Raw genomic sequence first — 21945 nt, forward strand, 5'->3', positions numbered from 1 at the left:
CCGACCAGCTTCGTTTACATCCACCGCCGCCATTAGTAAAACCACAAGTGGAGTACAATTCTAAGAAAATTGACGTCATTACTCACAACTGTTTGCTGATTGGCTAGCTTGAAATTCTATCAGAGAATCCACCTCATTGGGAGAAAAGCTTAGAGTGAGCCGAGGAGAGATTCAAGCTAGCGGAATTTCATACGAAGGCAATGGCAAAGTAAGATGGCGGAAGGTGGGAAATTATAAGGGGTATGAACACTAATCAGGGAAACGGAAGCTGATATAAAAGACAAAAACAAAACATTTGTTTAAACTTTAAATTTAATTTGTTTTACTCTGAAAAAAACCCTCAAAAATGGGAGTCATCTCCAACAAAATCCCACACGGTTATTCATTATTCACAAATAAAGTTAAAGAATATTATACAAAACATCTGTTGTAACACTGGCAGACGAACGATGAGACTGAGGGGGAGGCAGAACTAGAGATAGCATCTTCCTGTTTCAGGAGTTCACTAGCTGTGGCATGCAACATATAGATGGAGCCGAGAAAGAAAACAAAAATTACGTCCCCCAGAATAAAGTAGAACATTGAGGTGTTTCAACGAGGATTCTTCCAGTAATGCCCCTGTTAGCATTTCCTCTATCCCTACTTTTGTCTCATTGGTCATTACTGAGAGCCTCCCAGGATGCAACCTGCGCTTTGCAGCTCGGATATCATCTTCCAGTCGGGACGAAAGCCATCACTTATCATATGAAACCTGGCTTTGAAAGCCTTCAGAGCAAGTGGTCACAGATGATTTATGCAGCACCGTTTATAACAGACAGAACATTTGACCTTCCTCTGAGTTGCTACAGAAACATTGCTACGTCTGCAAACAGCGCAACAAGGAGCTTTCAAGGTGGAGTGAACATGTTAACAGTGAGCAAAAAAAAAAAAAGAAAACTAAAAAAATAAAATAAAATTCAAAAATATATCACTTCAAAGCCCAAAAAAGAAAAACAAAAAAAGTTAAAAATCTATACAAATGGCATGTATTCATTAAAGTGACTGAGCCAGTTAAATTCTAAACAGTAGTTTGACTTAGCAGCAAATTCAATAAATATAAATGTACAGTAAATAAACGTCTCTTAATGGAGTCAGGTTTGGCTAAACCCGGGAGAAGGATGGATGGATGGATGGATGAATGTGTTTAAATCATCTTCATCACTCCTCTTCCTTCCTCCCCCTCAAAATACTGGGGAAAGCTACCTGTCCACAGTACGACTCCTCCCCATCCCTCCATCCATCTTGAACTGATCTGTCTGCAAGGAGGTCCTTCTCATCAAAAAACAAAAAAAAGTAAAACAACAGTCTGGTCCAGAGTTTTTAAAACAGCATGCTTTGTCTTCTGTTCTTCCCATTGCCTGGTGGAAAAAAGAGGAAAAACACAGATCAGAACACAGTTTCTGCAATTTAAAATAAATGGTTTTAAAGCCAGATGCTGGATTCCCTTCAGGTGAGTGTCTAAACTCATTAAAAAAAAAAAAAATCAGAGTAAAGATAAAACAAAGCAACATGTTGCATTTTCTTGTTAGGACACGCAAAGGTTTGTGGGTAATGAGTCAGTTTAGGGCTTGAAGTCATTTCGCACGGCGGTCATGCTGGAGACTCAGGGATTTTTATAACCACCGTTGACCAATTCACAGTTACATTTTCTAGCTGCAATATGTAGCTATGGATTAATGGATATAAATAAATCAAGTAGGATTAGCAGTGTCCCACTGACAAACAGGATATTCCTTCAGGAAGATGAAACATAATGTTATTATTGATCTCCACTGATTATTAGTCTGATAGCAACTCCAATTTACTTCTACATTAAATAATATTATATTAGCAGACTGCATAAAGTAAGAGGAAAGAAATAACATCAGAATAGTAGCTTTATATTTGAAAAAATGTGACGGAAGAGTTCACACCCTCACAGATTTGATCTATTTTCACTTTTTTGTCACATATTCCAGATATCTAAAATGAAATATTAATTTTACACGTTAGATGTTCTGGGTTTTTGTCACCTCCCAAATTAGTTGTTTTTTTTATCCCCCCATTGACTCATATTGTTAAGTCAGCCACTGCTGGGAAGGTTCACCACTGTTCTTTTTCTCCACTTGTGGGTAATGACTCCAGAGGGTAGTTTGAGTCCCAAAACATTAAAATGTCTTTGTAGCCATTTTCAGACTTGATGTCAATGAGTTTGTTTTTCCTCCTGCCTTTGAATTTCTTCAGATCAGGACATGATGTGCTGCTTTTACAGGCCTGTTAGTCAGGCAGAGTAAGTGTCTTGTTGATTGGACGTGAGGCGCTAATCGAACCACGGTAAGGAATGTGAAACTGAACCTGAGCTTTGCTTGAAAACCATATCAACCAAAATAATATTAAACTGCACAACTCTATCGTGGTTGTGTTTTTTTCCACTATAGTTGTATGCCAATTAGAAATTATTACATTCATACAATGTAATGTACTGGAACACTTATCAAGTACTCGTCACAGTTGTTATTGTGCCAATACCTTCTTGGAAACCTAAATGCTTTTATTTTTAAGGCTTTATGTAAGTAAATAAATGAATAGCAAGTGAGTTTGCAGGTTGGTTCCCCTAAACAAACCACTTTAGAGTTTACTTTAGGTCATTTATCGTGGTAGTTTGGTAATAAAATGCTAGAAATGTTTTTATTTTGTTTTAATTTAAAAAGACAAATTCTATTGCAAACCATCATCAGTGACTGTGGCTCTGATTCCCATTGACTGATATGAAATATGAACCAAAACAACTTGCAAAAGTGTTCACACCGCTGAACTTTTTCATATTTTGCAACTACAAATGCTGGTATTTGTGTCAGATTTTGTGTAATTTAATGTCAGTATAATTACAGCTGTTCTGTAAAAGAACAAAGAGAACCACGACGACCAAGAAATACAGTGTGGAGAAGTTTAAGGTTGTGCTAAAAACCATCTGTGGTGTAAAATCCCTAAAGTGAAACAGGGTGGTGGCAGCGTCATGCTGTGGGGAATGCACAAATAAGTATTGTGATGGGAAGAGAGAGTGCTGCTTCCTGAAGGTAAACTTGTTGCAGGCTGCAAAAACACATGCCTCACTGAAAATAACGTTTTAATTAAAAAAAATACAGCTTTATTCCATCGTCCTCACTTCACAATCATGTACCATGTTCTACTTCAAAATCCAAATAAAACACATTAGAGTTCACAAATAAATAAATAAATACTTCTGCCAGGCAGAATCCCACGGCTCCTCTGAGCGTCTCACCTGATTCTGCATGCGAGGAGCTCCGGTAGCCGGGGTCTCGCTGCAGCTGCACCTCCTTCAGTGTGAATATGGACATGTCTGCAGAGGAGACACAGTCTGTCACCTTTCGCTATAAAAGCTCCGATTGATCCCCTCCGCTCTCTGGAAGAGCTCATGAGCCGTGCACCTCCCTGGCTGCATTTCTGCATCACAATGCTATTACTCACTCTCTGGCAGCGTGTGCACGCGCGGCCCCAGGGTCCTGAAGTACGGCTGCCTCATTGCTTCATCGGCAGAGATCCTCTTTTTGGACTCGTACTGAAATTTGGGACAAAGGGTTGGCTTACAGTTATTAAAGAACAGCTTAAGACAGAGCAAGAATCACTGCAAAAAAAAACAAAAAAAACGCAACATATTTTTTGTCTGGTTTCTACTACAAACATCTTAGTACTCTTTAATTAAGCCAACTTAGAAGTAACTTTTCAGCAAGAAACACAAGCTTGTCTTAAGCCAATAATTACTTATTACTGATGAAAAATTCTAGTTATAAGTGAAGTCTGGGAAAAATGTGTCGTTCCACTGGCAGATGATTTCACTTATACTTTTTCAACAATATTAAGAAATTATTGACTTAAACTCCTATCTCCTACTGAAAAGTTACTTGTGACTTGTTGTGATTTTAACAAAAATATTATCCTAACAGTAAGCCGCTTTGCTGTTAGCATTGCACCATTTATGGCCGGTAGCCAGTGACTCACTTTTAGGAATGAAGACAGCAGTTCGATTCCATCGTTATCCAGCCTGCATGGAAAGGGGGAGAGCGGGGATGGGAGAGAGGAGGGGAGTGGGGTCAGTAAGGTGGGGTGACTCACAGATGCTGGCGGCTGTAAGGAAGGAAACTCGGCCAAACAGTCAACTATTCCACAGGATTTCCTTACAGGAAGTGACAAAGCACACACACTCCTAGCTAAACAAACCCAGCCACACAAACGTCTACCATTTAACTGCTTTTGGTGAGCTCTACTGCTGTACCTGGGCATCACGACAAATACTTGCTCGTTCCCACTTTCAGTATGAGGACTGGCAGAAATAAGCGGGAGGTTATGTCAGAGTGAAGGTTCTTAATAAAATAAACCCTCTTATCTTACCAAATCTTACCAAGTATCTTCGGTCTGGTCTCTAGCGCAAATATCTTGAAATAAGACAAAACTAACTTAAAAGTAACTTTTCAGCAAGAAATAAGAGTTTGCTTTAACTCAATAATTCCTTAAATATGAATGAAAAAGTACAAATTAAATAATCTGACTTTTGTTCTGTATCATAAATTAAAATGTCTTGTTCCACTGGCAGATTATTTCACTTACGACTAGTACTTTTTTCATCAATATTAAGGAATTACTGACTTAAAACAAGCTCCTACATCTTGCTGAGGAGTCACTTGCAAGGTATGTCCATCTTATTTCAAGTGCATTCAAGGTATTTGCACTAAAACTAGATCAGGAATAAGGTAATATTTGGTGTTTTTTGCAGTGTAACAGAGAATGAATATCTGTCCTACCTGGGAGCATGATTGATTAGTGGCTGTGGCTTGTACTTGGAGAACTTGTAGGACCTGAACTCATCGATGGAAGATATTCCAGGCCAGCTGTCTTCTGTAGGAGTGCCTGTGTGGGGACATTTAATCGCAGTCAGGCTTCACCGCGCCAGCTGGAGGAGTTTTTTCATGCACTTAAAGTGTGTGTGTGTGTGTGGTGGAGGGGTTTACATGCCATGGTTGATGCGATTAAAGGCTCATGTTCAAAAAGTTTGTTTGCTTGTTTTTTTCCCGTGTCACCAGGGGGCAGCACTGACCTAACAGTCTGAAGATGAGATGCAGCTCGTCCTCCACCGTGGAACCGGGGAACAGGGGCCTGCCGGCAGCCATCTCGTAGAATATGCAGCCCACTCCCCTGAAAAGGTCGACAGATGGTGGAGGGGGGGGTCACCAAGAGAGGACCGAGTTCAACTTTCACCGACGTTTGGTGTCGGGTTCCCTGTAGCAGGGCATTCAAAGGCTGCTTTCAATCCGTCACTCATAAAACTCACGCAGCGCTTGAAGCGTTTGTGAACTCTTTAGCCTTTAAAAGTATTCTAAACCTTTTCGTGTTTTGTCAAGTTAGAAACAAACAAACAAAACAAACCAAAAAAGACTCTTTCCATAGGAACTCTGGAGGAGCTGTAGAACAATTTTAGTGATTAAAACAAAACAGTTTATCAGTGGAAATCCAGTCACATGCCCAGAGAGCGATACAAAAAAAACATTTAGCAGCAATATGAAGTACCTTTAACCCCTTTATCTAAATTATTCTTCATTTCTGGCTTCCATGCAAAGCACTAAGCATGGCAGAAACTTTTGACTAAGACCTTTTCACCACGACTATGCTACTGTGCCACATGGTGGTGGCGACCTGACAGTAACGTTTACCTGCCTGGCACACAAATAAACCTTACAGGAAGAGTATGGTTTAGACTAAAGTATTACCTCATGGGTGCTGAACACAAATGGATATAAAAAAAAAACAACCTTTTCACTCCTTTTCTTCAGATTTAGTAAAAAAAAAAAAAAGTTACATGTCACAAACATTTTCTAATTTGTGTTGGGCATTAAATATCACATTATAATTTGTGGTTCAAATGTAATAAAATGTGACAAAGTTCAAAAGTTACAAGTACTTTTATGAGAAAACAATAAAATGAGAGGCATCACACCTCTGTTTGCACGCAGACCAGACCGAATCTGTTTACAGGGAAATCTCCCCGTTTTAGAAATCTATGGGCCCTTTCCTCCACAGTGCTGACATATGGAAGTAAAGACTCTCTCCCCGCAGAGCGAGGCCCACTCACCACATGTCTATCTGCGTGGAGTATTCTGAGGAGCCCAGCAGAACGTCCGGAGGCCGATACCAAAGCGTCACCACCTCGTTGGAGTACGTCTTAGTGGGCACGGACTTGGCCCTCGCCAGGCCTGTGTAGAGCACGTTCAGAAAAAAAATAAATAAATCAGAACAACCACACAGAAAATTCCTCAATTAAAAAGTCAGGTAGTGTTCAGTGGAGATTTGGGTTATTTTTTTTTCCACAATAATAAAAAAGACACAAAAAAAAACAAAAACAAAAAAAAACAGAAGATGCGATTACGGCGTTGGACCTCACCGAAGTCGGCCAGTTTGAGCTCTCCTCTGTCGTTGATGAGCAGATTCTGGGGCTTCAGGTCTCTGTGGAGAACTTTCCGTCTGTGACAGTAAGCCAACCCTCTCAGGATCTGGTACAGAAAAATCTACAGGAAGGAACCTCTGTGATTAATAAGACAAATACGTCACAGAAAATTGTCCTATTAAAAAGCCTGTGAGCGCGTCGTAAATTGCCGCTCCATCCAACAATCTAAGTTTTGCCGACTTTGGTCAGAAAATTAAAATCTTAACATTTTTGCACTGATCATTCCAGTGTCCACACTTTGCCACCAGAGGGCACACAAGCAGTGTTTCTTAAACCAACACCAACAGACGAGAAAAAAAACAAAAAACAATCTTGACAGTTCATTGAGGCAGCTGGGCCGGCAGGCTCACCTTAACGTTCTGCATGCTCAGGATGTTCCCGCAGTCGTCCATGTACTGCTTAAGGTCTTTGTCCTAGAAAAGAGAGCGAGGCCGTTAGAGCGGAGAGGTGAGGAGCTCACGAACTGCAACAGTTGGTAAACTAACCGCCTCCCCCAGACTCTGCATAAGGGCATGAATAATAAACGTTACAGAATGCATAAATTTTAAGCATCCGCGATGCGAGGAAGGTGCGAGTCGAGAACAAGGTGACAGCGAAGGTGAAGGCAGCCTCACCAGGTATTCGAAGACCAGGGTGAGCGACTTGTCCGTGTGGACGATGTCGTGCAATGTGACGATGTTGGCGTGTTTCAGGTCCTTCAGTAGAGACACTAAGACGACAAAAGAGAAAACAAGAGGATGTGATCTCATCCAGAAAAGCAAAATAAACAGTGAGCAAATGACTAAATGTCATTTCTGACCTAGTATGGACATTCTTTGTGGTTTTAAGACTGATAAGGGTTAAAATTGCGATGATTAAATTTAACAACCAAGTCTTTTCACAATTTTTCCAAAGAAATATGTGGGTATTCTCACATCTTGCCTCTGCTGAGGATCTTTGCGCAGGGAGCAGGTGCTAGGCTAAAGTAAATCAGCAAACTGTCTTGATGCGAAACACGGACAAATGTAGTTTTTGCAATGTTTTCTTTGCAGTTCCACCCAGCTTATTGTGCACAGACTAAGCTTGTAGAAGAAGCTGCTAAGTAATGTTGAAACTAATGATTAAAGCTATGCAACAAGGTCCCTTGCAACAGCCGTTGTAGTTTCAACAGTTTACAAAATCACAAAGGCAAAGGACGCAATAATTTTGTTGACTGTAATATTTCAGGCGCCATGCATTCAAACTTGACTAGCGCCTAATTTAGATCCTAGCGATAGAGATGCTAAAAGATTCTAAATTTAAGGGAGGTAGAGAGAAAAGAAGGAAATATTATACAACATGAGCATGATTTAATGATTTCATTAAAATAAGCGACTAGCAAGGTCTGAACCCTATTGCCACAGTAAAATTCAAGCACTTTTCAAGTATTTCCAAGGTAAGTTTTCAAACTTTTTCCATTACCATTAAAAAATTAACTAAAACAGACAGTTTCAGTTCACTATTATACATCATTTATTACCATTAAAAATAAATTGTGATAATATTCTACAGTTTACAGCAGGGACAAAGTAAAACGTCACAAAATGTCTCACACTACACACCTGATTTCTCTGAAAAAATAAATCTCTAATAAATGATTTGTGGTATATTTTTCCAAAAAATAAAAAATAAATAAAAAATCTCCTTGCTGAAGAAAAGCAACCCCAGAGCATCATGCTGCCTCCACCGTGCTTTACTCTAGGGAGGTTGCATCCTGTCAAACGTAGCTTTTAGTGTGTAGGTTAAGAAGTCTAAAATCTAAAGCCGCATTCAGCATTTAATTTGCTACTGTGCAGCAAAATGCCTTTGGCTTCTTCCTACCTTCTCTGATAGCCGTACACGGGGCCCCTTCCTCGTGCTCCAGTCTGATCTCCTTCAGCGCCACCAGGTTGTCCGTCAGCTTGCTCCTCCCCTTGAAAACCGTTGCATACGTTCCCTGGAGAGCAGGAGGAGAGGGAGGATGAACAAAAATGCCTCAGAGCTGCTGGACAGAAGCAGCATCAGGTTAAAAGCTTTATATTTGTCCACACGTTCAGCTTTTCAGCTCTCATATCTTTTACGTTTATCTTGGAAGTATTAAATGAGAGATTAAGCAAGCAAAAAAAAACAGCAAATAATATAGAAAGTAGTAAGAAAGGAAGAATGAAAAGAGGGAACTGTGTTGGTTTTATCAGTCACAACGAGATCGTCTGCGCCCGGGTGACGAGAGGAGAGGCGTCTCGCATACCTCCCCCAGTTTGTCCAGTTTGATGTACGTCTCCAGCTTCCCGAACCCGATTTCTGACTGGAGGGAAGAAGAGGACAAACAACATTAATGTGCAAAGCCTCTTTATTAGCAGCGACAACAATAACAGACGTGGCGACGAATCCTTACGACTGCCTGGCAGCGTGAGACGAGGGGCGATATAAGGAGGTCAAACGCCCAAAACCGAATCAGAACTAATCAGTTGTGACAAAAGAAAGTTTGCTTTTGGCTTTTGGGATGAGTTTGCAAACAGGAAGGCTAAGAAATAACGAGCTTTCCAACCTGCAGGTTGGCGTTTCTTCAATCTGGAGAAACATCAATGTGGATTTCTGAAGGAAACGTTTAAATTCTCTAGATTTCTTTCAAAACAGAGGCTGGTTCATGCATGAATGTGAGAGCGGCGCCTTTGCAGAGGCCAGAGCTCCTGCCGAGCTGAAAGGTCAGGGAGTCTAACACTCAACTGAAGCCATTCAGAGATTTATAAACAACCCTGCATGGAAGCATGTATGCTAATGAAGCCGACTGGGCGGGTGGAGACAGGGTTATGTATTCCTCAGTTCCGCTTTTTTTTTTCTTTCTTTCTTTTTTTAACAATGCAAATTCAAAGTAGAATCTCAAGCCAATTACTGAAGCTTGGTCATAAAGTTTCACAAAACACATGGCAACAAGCTGGAAGGATCAGATTCTCTCACTTCCGCTTTTAAATAAGACACGGCTCTCGCAGTCGGCTTTATTACGGAGCAGCCTCGCCGCAACCCGTCCGCTCCGTTTCTATTGAACAGGCCGTCAACCTCAGACGTTGGCAAAAGGAACTCAATTTTGTTGAGTGTGATTTAAGAGGCGACAGTTATGAGATTTCCTGTGAAAGTGCATTTTCAGCCGGTCCAATATTGCTTTTTAAAATGTCTAAATTTACCTGAATAGAGGCGAATTTAGAAAGAGCGAGGGAAAAGCTGGAATTGAACTTCTAATGAAACTTCTTTTTTTTTGTGTGTGTGTTTTGGTGAAATCCTCCCTGGTTGAGGATTTTCTCTTAAGGGTCATTTTGTTTGTTTGTTTTTTTTAAATAAATATCAAGTCAGACGACATACCTGGCCTGAACCAACCATTTCAGCAGCTTCAACTTTGATTCATTGTTATGCAGAAATACTGCTCCCATAAAAGCCCTGGGAGAAATCTTATCACCGTCTTTTCGCCAAACGTGTTGGGATTCCAGTTGGAGGGAGAAACTGTATCCGTCATCTGACCAAACAACTTGTTCACACCGCTCGTCTCTGCTGTTCTCAAGTTTTATTTGCGTAGAGAGAAAGCGGCATTTACTCTGGATGTGGTTCAGAGAAGCTGACGTCACAAAATGTCAGATTCTTGAGGGGGAAAAAAATAAAAAACAAGAACCTTTGACTTCAATTTGCAAGTCTGAAGGAATCAGAGCAGGCTTTCTACAGAAGTGAATCTGGATTTTTAGCTTCAATTTTAACACCTTTGAGAGAAATGCTTATGCTATTTTTTTTTTATCTAAATGATCTTTTTCAGCTACTAAATAATCCAATAGTTAGCGCAGGCTCTCTATTAAAATCCAAGCACGTTCCAGTCAAATAATTGCAATTGTAAATAAAAATGAAGACGTTTCTGACCAAAAGACACATCGCCTGTGATCCCTACTTCTTATTTAATGTGTCTGATGTTTGAGAACTGGAGCTGATTTGAGCTGCTGCCTCTTCCTACTTGACCTTTCTGGACCACAACGTAATAAACCCGATATTAAAACTCCTCCTCTTCCTCACCAGCGATGCTCTGCGGGAGCGTCGGCTCAGCGGCTGATCGAAGGCCGGGCTGCTCAGCTGCAGCTTCTGCAGGTAGCCGTCGGGTATCCGGATGTCGGCAGGCAGGGACAGACGTTTGTTCAAGTCCTGCAAATAAAACCCGGATGAAAATATGAAACAGATCATTAGGAAACGTAAAGAGAAACAAAAGTTATCAGACTGAAACACAGAAGAGACATTTTTCCTCCCAACATGCAGAGATGTGAGAATGGAGTTTAAAGAATAGTATTTTCTACTGTGTGGATGTGCGTCTCCTGTTCATTCAGGCTACAAAACAGTGAGAGAGAGCTTCCAGCAGGCAGCTTAACAAACTGTATGTTTTTGAATATTTAAGCGAAAGCCCAGCGTCTCGACAATCTTCAAGTTAAAGGTAAGCAGCTATAGTTTTAGAATACACACAAAAATGTTTTTTTTTGTTTTTATTTTAGCAATGTTAGCTGACCTAACCATGGAGATTTCTCGTTTAAGACACCAAAGATAGAGTCAACTCTGTAATCATTTAGTCTTTGCTTTGAAACAATCAAACTGTGTTTGTTCTGAAATCAGCCACACAATTAGCTTAAAATCAAAATCGACGTCACAAACCGTCTCAATAAAACGTAACAGGTGTGTTTACGTAACACACCTGCAGCAAAATGTTTCTTTTTTTTATTCTAAAGCACCTTTTGTTATATTACAGACTCGTCCCTTTGAGAAATCTGAGAAAGGTCCTGGAATGCCCCGCTGCTCCACCACGATCCCGCTGACATGTTACATAAACTCAAACAGACTCGACATCTGGATCCTTCCCAAAATGCATCTCCAGTTGGTTAGATCACAGCTTTTAATCCGGCCTCTCTCGCTGCTGTAACTCTGCCTCCAGCTGGAACATTTACACCTAAACTTCCTGTTTTCAGCCAACGCCGACTTTTATGTAACTAACATTTCAGCACCAGCACATGGGAAACTGATGGATCTACACCAGCCTTCTGGACGGGTCGGCTGACCTTCAGCCTCTCATTCAAACGCAACAGCGACCGAAGTTTTAGGCCATTTGCAGCTCAGAACACGGAGGCGGGTAGATGAATAAAACAGGAAGTAGAAAGCAGAACAGGTTGATAATCTGCTGCGGCACAAGGTGAACAGAAATGTGCTCAACAAGTGGTTGGCGAATTTGCAAACATTATTAAAATGTTACATTTCCAATTCACATTTAAGACAAATTAAGTTTAATCAATGCAAACTGGTTTGTGAATTAAACTGCATAATTACTGATTAAATATAAATCACTTTAAAGTATGACTTTCTTTCATTATGGTAGCATACCATTGTTTTTAATAAGCTTTATAAATGTGTATAAAAAAAACTTCAGTAGATATTTGGTTAAAATATTTTATCCTAGAACCAACTAGATGTTTTTAAATTTGATCTAAAGTAGGGATCGAACGATTAATCAATTATTGAAATAATATTTACGCCAAATAGTTACGCCAAAACTATACATCTACATTATGAATCCAAGATAAAAACACCTTAATCTGTAAATAAGTTTTAGCCAAAACTTCTCAGTTCAAATGTACTGAAGGAATGCTATATTGTTGCATTTTAGGCACTAAAATGTTAAAAAAATATTTAAGTTTTATTTTCCTGCATCTTTTGCTGCATTTCTAGTGTATAAAAAGGTCTAAGAGGTAAAATGAAAATCCTGCAGAATGTGCCAGTTTTTTATCAGATTAATCAATAGAATAATTGCTAGTTGCCGTCCTAATCTCAGCAATTCCTTTGAAAAATGCTTTGGATTTTCACATCCTGCTCATCGCCGTCTCAGTTTGTTTTAATCTAAAGCCATCAACAAAAACGCTGAGGTTCTCCAATGGGCATCTGTCGCTCTTCTGTACATTTTTTTTTAACAATTTGCTGATGGCAGATTATTCAACAGATGCTCAGTTTGGTGGCAGGATGCTGGGATGTTCGCATGTTTCCAGAAACATTCCCCCCGCCGCCCCGTCGTTCCCGCGCCCAGATTTGGCGGTTTTGTTCAAGCGACGTCCATCCACCGCCTGACCTTTGCCCCCACGCCTCCCCTCCTCCAGTCGTCCAATCGTCCCGTTCTAATCCCTTACAACACGGGCCCATCTGGGCCGCATTACACTAATCCTGGTGATGTAATCCCAAAACAGCATGGCTTCCTCTGCAGAAACGCGATCTGCCACCTGAGCATGCAGGGGGACGCTCTCGTTTCTGCCAGTCAGTGAAGCCAGCACAAAAGACCACAGTGGCTGCTCCTCATTAATAATAAGTTTGCACTGTTGCCAGATACCTGCCGGTTTCTCTGTGACTTTCATTGTAATGAATGCTTTCTGCTTGTGAAACAGGAAGTATGAGGTGTGCTGCTCTCTCAGAGCTCAGCTCTATGTGTGGGCAGCACAAAAATATACCACAAGTACATCAGGGTTTTTTTTTTCCAACCACATGCAATCTTCCATGCATGGTGTCTGCAAAAACAAGTGCTCATTAATGATGAAATCACCTTGTTTAAACTCGTTTGTCCCGTTTTCAGTTGGAACCACAAAGAAACTTGACATGTGAAAACATTGGAACATGCAACCTTTTTCATTTCGTCACGTTTTAATGACAAAAACGACATCCATTAAAATGTGAGGATGAAGGAGGGACGTTCGTCTTTCTGAGGATTCACTTGGACAGACATTTGTCCTGATTCCTGATTCATGTCAGCTGTTCATCCTTTAAATCTCATCAGCCCATTAAAACCCGAGGCGCCCTGCATGCGCATGCAGGTGTCGCATTCTCTTCCAACAAATGCGACACCTGCATTCGTTAGAAGTGCACTACTCAGATAAACACGTATAAGACCTAAAATATCAAGACAACTTTTGCAGGAAGATTTTAATAAACATGTTGGATCAATATCTTCTGGGGGGAAAGTTGGTAAATTTAAGTGAATCAACTTTTTCTTCAAATTTTATAAATAATTTAGCAGACAAAATTTGTTTTACATGTTATGTTAATAAAAATCTCTGTTGGTGACATCAGTCTCATCCAGAGGTCTACAACTTGTGGGTCCAGAGGTGCAAGAGGATTTCTGGACAGTTAACAATGGTTCTTAACAACATAGAACAACAAAATAATAAACAAGCTAATAATTGTAAATATAGATGTAATAAGAAATGCATGTTTTAGCTGCTTTTTATGTAATAATTGCACTGAATTCCCACAACAGAATGTCACTAAAAGTACCAGCAACGTTTTTTTATGTTGAAAACTGTTTTCAATATTTCCCATAAGAGTGAACATCTTTCTGGAGAAAATGTATTCATCCGCAAAAGTTTTACGCATTATTTTAAAACCCCAAAACACGTAAATAGGATAGAATGATTGTTTGAAAATAACCACACATTTTCTGCAATGCGTTCATCAAAATAAATTGTCTTTTTTTTTCAACAAGTCCTGTAACATTTAACTTTAACTCGAAAGTTTTACTTAGATGGACAGAGAAGAAAAAATGGATCCTTAGATTGTAAAGGTTGCAGACCCCTGATCTAGTGTAATAATTTGAAATTCAATCACTTTTTTACACCCCATTTAACTGATGAGAGAGAAAAACCTTTTACTGTGTAATGAAAAGAAATCTGAAGGAAACAAAGAGACAATCAGAGATTGCTCCTTCATCTCTTCGCGTTATGTAATCACCAGAGGTTCGCCAAACTTGGGTCGCTCTCGGCAGGATGTGAGAGAGAGAGACGACAAAGAAGGGCTCGGAGTAGGCGGACGTAGCGACAATAGTAAAAGCTTTCAAATCACGTTTTTAAAACTCTGAAGAATAATAAGTGGAAAAAGAGGGAGTGTGTAGACGCTGAGAACACGCCTACGCGGCGATGCAGTTTGCTGAAAAAACCTTCAGTTAGATGATCAGAATCCCCTTTATTCCTCCGACATCTTCACAACATACGTTCAGCCACAAAGAAGAGGCTGAATAATCAGACGGCAGCAGAACCGGCCGAGTTAGTGCGCCGGAGCGTTTTTATGCGTCAGAGTTTGTTAAGACAGACGGATGACTCGCATCCAACAAGACGTCCATGGTTTGAGGAGCGGAGAGGAAAAGTGAGGACGTTACCAGTCTGAAACGTGACACTGGAGCTCATCTCACCTCAGCAGAGATGCGTCTGTTCCCTTTGTTCCTCAGACAGACTCCCGTGGGCGACTGCACCTCGTCGGAGGACGTCCCCGACGCCTGGTCGCTCTCCCCGTCTGACCCCATGTTTATGTTCTCATGGACAATATCTGGACAATAGGAAGGAAAACAGTAAGGCAGGGATGTGCAACATGCGGCTCTGGACCGACACAGGGCTCCTCAGTGCCTCTGCAGGGGGTCTCTTTACCTTAAATCTAAATTAAATACACAGGAAGTTTAATGTGTTTAAATATCCAACAGTTCCACGCATGGTGCAAAGTTTTTACACCACATTTAACACCATTACCAGCTTTTAAGCTAATGTAAACACACAGTGTACACATTATTTACACTGTGCACCCTGGTTGCTGTATTAGAACACTTAATAAATTATAAATAAAAAATCAAATTTCGTTTGAATCACCCAGCTTCAACTAGTCGTACTCTGGTAGATTTAGATTTGAAACTGTTTTAATTCCACCAGGAAGTTTGTTTTTGGAACTGTCCTTTTTGCAGAGTCGGGTCATCAGTTAAAAATGATTGATTAAGCCACGCTTGTGGAGCAAAGAACAGTGGTCAGAAAGTCTAAAGGAAGAAAATGTCGTCGCTGTAAAAAAAAAGAAAATGTTTGATGACCTTTATACATGCTGCAAGTTAAAAAAACATTTAACACAGAATTGTGGTTTGTGTCATTTTTATTTAACAAAAAAGACAATTCCATGACTTCTTGTTACTATTACAAAAACATAAAATTTCTAATAAATTTGGGTTATCTCTATTTTTTTGTAAAACTGATCACATTAACCAAAGCTAGACAACGTATTGAAATATTTTTAATTGACTTAATTTGTTGATAGATGCAAAGTAATCAAGTTGGTCAAGTGTAAGTTCAAATTACTAATAAAGTTACAGTTCTGGAAAATGGAGCAGTTTACAGTTACATGGCATGAAGTGGCATTTATTTTACTTTTGCATAAATCAGATTTTGGCCCTTGTTCATAAAGTTTGTGGGGAAAGAATAATACAACGCTCTTTGGAGCAGGATAGCTTCAGACCTTCTGTGTGTTAATGTCAGAGGACATAGAACAAGTAAATAAGGTTTAATTTGTCAGGCAGATTTTATTTATGTCACTGGCGATGAGCCTTATGGGGGAAAAAAAAAAGCAAAGCAACAAATATAATTTTCCTCTTGCCTGAGCACATTTAGAAACAAAGCACACTTCTATTCCCTCTGGGCTTCCTATTCATGTAAAGCACTGATGCATTGTGAACTTGAACCCTTGTTTTGCCTTGAAGAATCTCCATTATTTCTAGTTGTGTTTATTATAAATAAACATGTGAAAGAAAAACAGGCCTTCGCTGAGGTTCTTTGTGAACTCTGTGCATGCATGCGTTCCCACATCAGGAGGGTTACTCTACACTCGCGCTCGTTAGACGCAGCTGGACCGTTTCTCTTCAGGGGAATTAAAATATAACATTTTCCGAATCTTATTTAAATGTCTTAAGCTAAATTCACCGGGGTAAAAATCGACAGAACTTCAATATGGAAAGAAATTGAGATTTCCAGCAATATTTTCAGCTCTGAAAACGCGGTCTGACGGCTTACCGAGGCGGCTGCCGTTGCGAGGCATGCCCAAACCCAGCCCTCCTCCGATGACACTCTGCGGCCGTCTCATTGGCGGCTTCTTAAAGGAGCCTGTGTACTGGTGAAGGTACGAGTGGACGCTGTGGGCCGAAGAAGGACGGCCGTTCCTCACTATGGGCTCTGCAGGAGAGAGGACACTTCCTGTTAAAGGTTACATGCATGAACACGTCCACTCAAGCATGATAATGATATTCTAATAATCAATTTTATGGAGAAATGAACATTTTCATAAAACTAAAAGTCAAATACAACAAAATACATAATAGTTAACAGTATAATTTTAAAAATATAATTGAAACAATCTGAGACTGACTTATTCTCAGCTCTTTCCTTCAGTTGAACACAACCCTGAACCCAAAAAAATTCAATTTATCATCAATTCTAAGCACATTTTCTAACATCTCTTTATAAAACTCAAGTTAAATAAGGACAATGTTTTTATATTGTCTTTTATAGGTTTGTGTCCCACACTAGTGAAAGGCTGTCAAAAATTATTTCATCGGAGACGATGTATACTCAAAATGCTTATTTTTTTAAAAATCTACTACTACGTCCCTCCCACAGCCGTCCTCTGATACTACATTACCAAATGTAAGCATAGCGGTGAAACAGCATTATCTGTTCTGCTTGTTAGAAATGAGCAGGTTAAAGTCAATGAGGAGAAAATGGATCTGCAGAGAAGCAGCAGCTGATTGGCCGCAGACAGACAGACGTTGTGTGACTTGGAGACGACATCAAGAGGATTGTTCCATAGGAGCTATGGATTACGCAGATTAGCATGTGTCAATTCAGGGTCAGAGGGAAACATGTTTTTATGTGTTTGACTGATGGATTTGACTGGCTTCCAACTTCAAATGCTGCAGCTTGAACCAGTAAAACTGATTTTTGTCAGCAGCAATTCAACTGTGTACAAAGCTTATGAAGTTTACAGATGGCATTTTTTGTCAAATTCAAAAACACTATCTGTGTTTACGTATGGGCCCTCAAACATGAGGGAAATATATTTTAATTTAAAATGTATGCTCCCACTCAGCTTGTTGAAGGAAGGTTATTACACTGGTTTTAAGCTTGGTATGGAAATATTTCTGTTTGTAGGAACAAACAAACACATCGTCCTTCTACTTAATGCTGTTTCAAAAACAGACAGCTGGCAGCAGGGGCGGTCCTAACCTGTTAGGTGCCCCAGACGAACAATCCCTCCAAGTGCCCCCTACCTGCTCCACAGTCACTGATTGCTTAGATCACCTTATGTCAGCACAGACTAAATTATTTTTGCAGCAGTAAAAATAGCTGTTTTTCTGTTTTCAATGAGAGCATCTAGGTGACCTACTTTTAGGTGTTTTTTTTCTAGTTATAACTTTCTCTTTACATAGCTGGTCTTACTTTGATGTAAAAAAAACAATGAAAAACTTCCTATAATTCAGATGAAAACTGTGTACATGCAGCCATGTGATTCCCATGTCCTTCTGTCACTTCCCCTGCTGCTGCTGGCCTGATTTATGGGTGTTGCATAAGCAGATCAGCACTAGAACCAATCACACAGTTCAGATCAAATCTCATCTGGCTACCCCATTATGTCTCGTCTCTACCCTGCTTGCTGGTAAACAAGGCTGCAATCTTTCCTTCTCCCAGAGAAACGCAGCGATTCTGCATCCCTCATTATGCGAGCAAAGAGCGCTGCAAACTTGGTGTTAATCACAACACAAAAAGCTCATTGCGAAGCCCAGTGAGTTCTCAGAAAGAGGAGAAGATGGGGGAGTGCGACCGGAGGGTCATCCTCTGCAGCCGAAACTAAAAAGAAAAAAGAGTTTAGAGGTGCGGGGATTAAGAACAGAGGAGGCCATGAATAAAGATGCCTGGATGATTGCACCAAGTCAGCCAAGTCGCCGTGGCAATGTCATGGAAATTCAAGACTGTTTCCAGACCTTGAGAGCCATAGCAACGACATGATAGCACACCGAGGCATGTCGGCTCCTCCTCCCATCCCTTCTTCCCTGCAGATTTTGCAAAAATAAATAAATAAAGAGGAGGAGCGCTGTGCCACCCTGCTTTAACCTGATGCCTCGAAGGCCACAACCTTCAACAGGATTCAGGGAAACTGGAGTCTTCGCTCGAAAAGTACAAAATGTTTCTACTCCGACTTTAAAACATGGCAAAGTGGCTGCAGAGTGGAGCTGCACAGAGGAAGGAGTCGTTTCTCTACAACTTCTGTGACAGCTTAAGGACAGCATGGGTTTAAAATAAAAGTGCAACAGTTACATTAGTCTGCTTTATTGATAAATGCGAACTGAAGTGAGAGATTATACATCCACTGATACAGATTTTTCAGGTCTGCTTCCGGTTTTATGCAAAATCAGATCAACTAATTTCCAATTTGGAGAGTTTCCTTTTGTTTACTGATGACACATAAGCAAAACAGGCTAATAAGTGTTCCTAAACGATACTTGATTCTTACTAAACAAAAAAAATGCATGTTTGGTTTGATGCATTTAAAAGAATCAGATTTTAAAACAAAAATTGACCAATTCTACGCTGGTTGATGAAAGGCAAGATTATACTTTTCAGTTTATGTTCAAAAATACTGAAAAAATACTGAATTATTATTTAATAAATAAATATAATTCAAACTGCGCATATCTGCAGGAAGTTTAAAGTCAAATATTAAATGAAATTGACTCGATTAAGAGTTCTCTGTCCTAAACTCAGCCATATATAAATGTTAGAGGAGCTGAGCTACAAAGCTGTGATTTACCAGCATACAGTCAGATCTGACTCTGTGTTGTTGAAAAATCACCAAGGTGATTCACTTCTCGCCAGGCAGCATTGCTGTGGGAAACTATGCTCACCTTCTCTGAAACGTGAAACAAGTCTGGGAGATAAGCAACTGTGAAAGCGCATCTCACCGACAAATTCAGCTTCTCAGAGAAGAAACGCTGGAGTAAAACGTCCCGTCTTTTATGTAACATAGTGATATAACACTGTTCCAATGCCGGGATTTCAACAGAATTTATATAAATAGAGAATCAGTTCCCTTACACTCTCTTAACCTGCTAATGTTATGCAAGACTTCTGCATCTGGCTCAAAGCAGCCATCACAACTTCGTCAATGCTTTCTGCAGTGCAGGAGGCTCACTGGATGATTTAAAAATTCACCCTTGAAACAGAACGAGATGGGAAAATTTACATTTTAAATGACGCAAAGGGATGAGAGTCGGGCTTCATCAGCCCACATGCAGCAACGGTCATTCTGACCCTCAACTTTTACATCGTCACATTTGTGACAGATCAAGACAAAGCGCAGCATCGTTTTTTGAGGTGCACGGGAAAGGATGAGTGGTTTTTAACAATTTTCACAAATAAAATTATGAAAAGTGTGGTGTGGAGCAAGAGTTTTCATTCTCAGATTTTGCTGCAGTTACAGCTGGTTGTGTTTTGTGGTACTTCTCCAACAGTTTGCTCTCCTACAGACTGAAGTGTTGGCTCATTCTTCTTTTCTAAGAACAACAAGCTAACCTCTTCATTGCTGAAGAAAAGCCGCCCCATACAATGAGGCTGCCACCAAGCCCCTCTATACTGTCTCTTATATCTACACATTAACTTGATATGCAGAAATTGATGAAATGCGATGTGTGTAAAGTGTGGTGGATACACACACACTTTACACGTAGGTGTTGGTGTACGTTTACACGTAGGTGTAAACGTAAGTTCCACTTTACATGACGACGTAGGATTTAACCACGAACGAAGCTCACCGCTGTCCTTCTCGTCTATCGTGATCTGCTCAGCCAGCTCCGACAGAGACTCGTCGATGGTGTGGCTGCCTCGCAGCGTCTGACTGAGACGTCGCTTGAACCGCTTCATCTTCTCCATGGAGCTCTCAGGAAGGGGAGGCCTTCGAAATGGAAAAAACAAACAAATGTCAGCGGCGGTAATAGATACAGCTTGTAGGCTTGTCTTCCTGATACAGGCCTTGGCATTTCACACGGTGAAATCTGTTACATAAACCCGCTCTGGGTGAAGACACCTCATCCACCTGCTGTCATGTTTCGCAATTCAACGAAGAGACGTAGTAAGAGATCACCAGGAATCCAATGGGACAAACAATGAAAAATTGAGACGGTGACTATATAATCATGACTCAACTCTCAAGCCGCGGGCCTCCCTCAGGGCGAAAAGCATGACAGGTTTGTGAGAGATTCCTCCACGCAACTTTTTTTTTACAGCACAATTCCTGGCACAATCACAGGAACCAGCGGGGAGGATTAGCTGCCGAATAGTTCAGGACGAGCCCAGGCTGCGCCGAGTCCACATCACACATTCCAGCCTCATTTACGGGCTGCATGAGAGCGGCTGATTGGGGGGCGTTTGGAGATGGTCCCAGAGTACGCGGAGAGGGAGAGACTCCCGCGATACGGCGACTTTGGATCAAGGCCGGTGATATTTGCAGATTAAACAAACAGCCTCTCCCCGTGATCTCATGTAGGTATCAAGACGCCTTCAGCAGTTCTGGACATGCGTCTGTCTGCGATGTTGATGAGTAAGGCCAGAGACAAAAACACAGGAGGAGCAACAGTCCCTTGGGGTTCACCGTCAGGTAACTGCTGCACAGGGTCACAGATAAACAGATACAAGTCCACAGAACACCAACAGGTGTTTTTTTTTATAAATTCACATAAAGAAACATGTTTATTCAAGTGTTAGGTAACCTCTTGGAAAACAATAACCACCTCCAGGCTTCCAGATGATCGTATAGGCCTCAACATTGTCCCAACATCATGTTGAGAAATATTAGTTTCTGGTCCAAAGTGGTTTTTAGATACTAGAGTCAGCACACTGTTTCAATTATTACAGCTAGAAAATCAGAGTGTGGTGATTCAGTGACTCAGACCTGAACATTCAGAGACACACAAAGGTAGTTACAAAGCCAGCCTTCTATCACCTGAAGGACATTTCCAGGATTAAAATGACTAATGTCCCAGCAAAATCTAGAGAAACTCATTCATGTGTTTGTCTTTAGTAACATTGATTAGTGTCTTCACAAGTCTGCCTAAATAATAATAATAATAATAATAATAATAAAATCAGACAGCTGCAGCCGAGTCAGAACGCTGCTGCTCACATTCTGACTAGAACCAAAAAGATGGAGTGCATCACACCAGCTCTAAAGTCCTCAGACTGGCTCCCTATAGCTCAGAGAATAGACTATAAAATACTGTTGCTACTTTAGAATGTACCACAGTACATTAAAGATTTGCTGCTGTTGTATCAACCTTCCTCTCGGGTCTTCTGGTTCTGCTCTGCATCCTCAAAACCAAACACGGAGAAGCAGCATTCAGCTTCTATGCACCACAAATCTGGAACAAACTGCAAAACAGCTGAAACACTGAGTTCCTTTAAATCAAGGCTAGAATCCCGTCTGTTTAGACTTACATTTGATTAGCAGAAAGTAGAGCATGGATCAGCATATTTCATGTGTATTAGCTTGATTATTCTGATGACGGCTTTTGA

General features: G+C 40.6%; 1 protein-coding gene across 3 annotated transcripts in view; it reads right to left on the reverse strand.

Moving 5' to 3' along the window:
• Positions 1-294: 294 nt before the first annotated feature.
• LOC103466344 (cyclin-dependent kinase 17) overlaps positions 295-21945 on the reverse strand; it is a 33945-nt gene continuing 12294 nt past the window's right edge. The window contains exons 2-18 of one of the 3 annotated variants that reach the window (XM_008411855.2): positions 20190-20329; positions 16399-16557; positions 14769-14902; positions 10583-10708; positions 8781-8837; positions 8375-8489; positions 7150-7244; positions 6886-6948; positions 6473-6596; positions 6164-6284; positions 5132-5229; positions 4839-4944; positions 4313-4360; positions 4039-4081; positions 3508-3598; positions 3302-3379; positions 295-1397 (exon numbers count right to left, since the gene is read on the reverse strand). In XM_008411855.2, coding sequence (XP_008410077.1) covers positions 1360-1397; positions 3302-3379; positions 3508-3598; positions 4039-4081; positions 4313-4360; positions 4839-4944; positions 5132-5229; positions 6164-6284; positions 6473-6596; positions 6886-6948; positions 7150-7244; positions 8375-8489; positions 8781-8837; positions 10583-10708; positions 14769-14902; positions 16399-16557; positions 20190-20307 — 1614 coding nt within the window. In that variant the 5' untranslated portion in view covers positions 20308-20329 and the 3' untranslated portion in view covers positions 295-1359. Of the gene's footprint in view, positions 1398-3301; positions 3380-3507; positions 3599-4038; positions 4361-4838; positions 4945-5131; positions 5230-6163; positions 6285-6472; positions 6597-6885; positions 6949-7149; positions 7245-8374; positions 8490-8780; positions 8838-10582; positions 10709-14768; positions 14903-16398; positions 16558-20189; positions 20330-21945 lie in introns of all 3 variants that reach the window. The other 2 variants (XM_008411856.2, XM_008411857.2) reach the window with 2 other exon arrangements.

The sequence above is a fragment of the Poecilia reticulata genome, linkage group LG6 (genome assembly GCF_000633615.1).
Source record: "Poecilia reticulata strain Guanapo linkage group LG6, Guppy_female_1.0+MT, whole genome shotgun sequence".
Taxonomy (NCBI): Eukaryota; Metazoa; Chordata; class Actinopteri; order Cyprinodontiformes; family Poeciliidae; genus Poecilia; species Poecilia reticulata.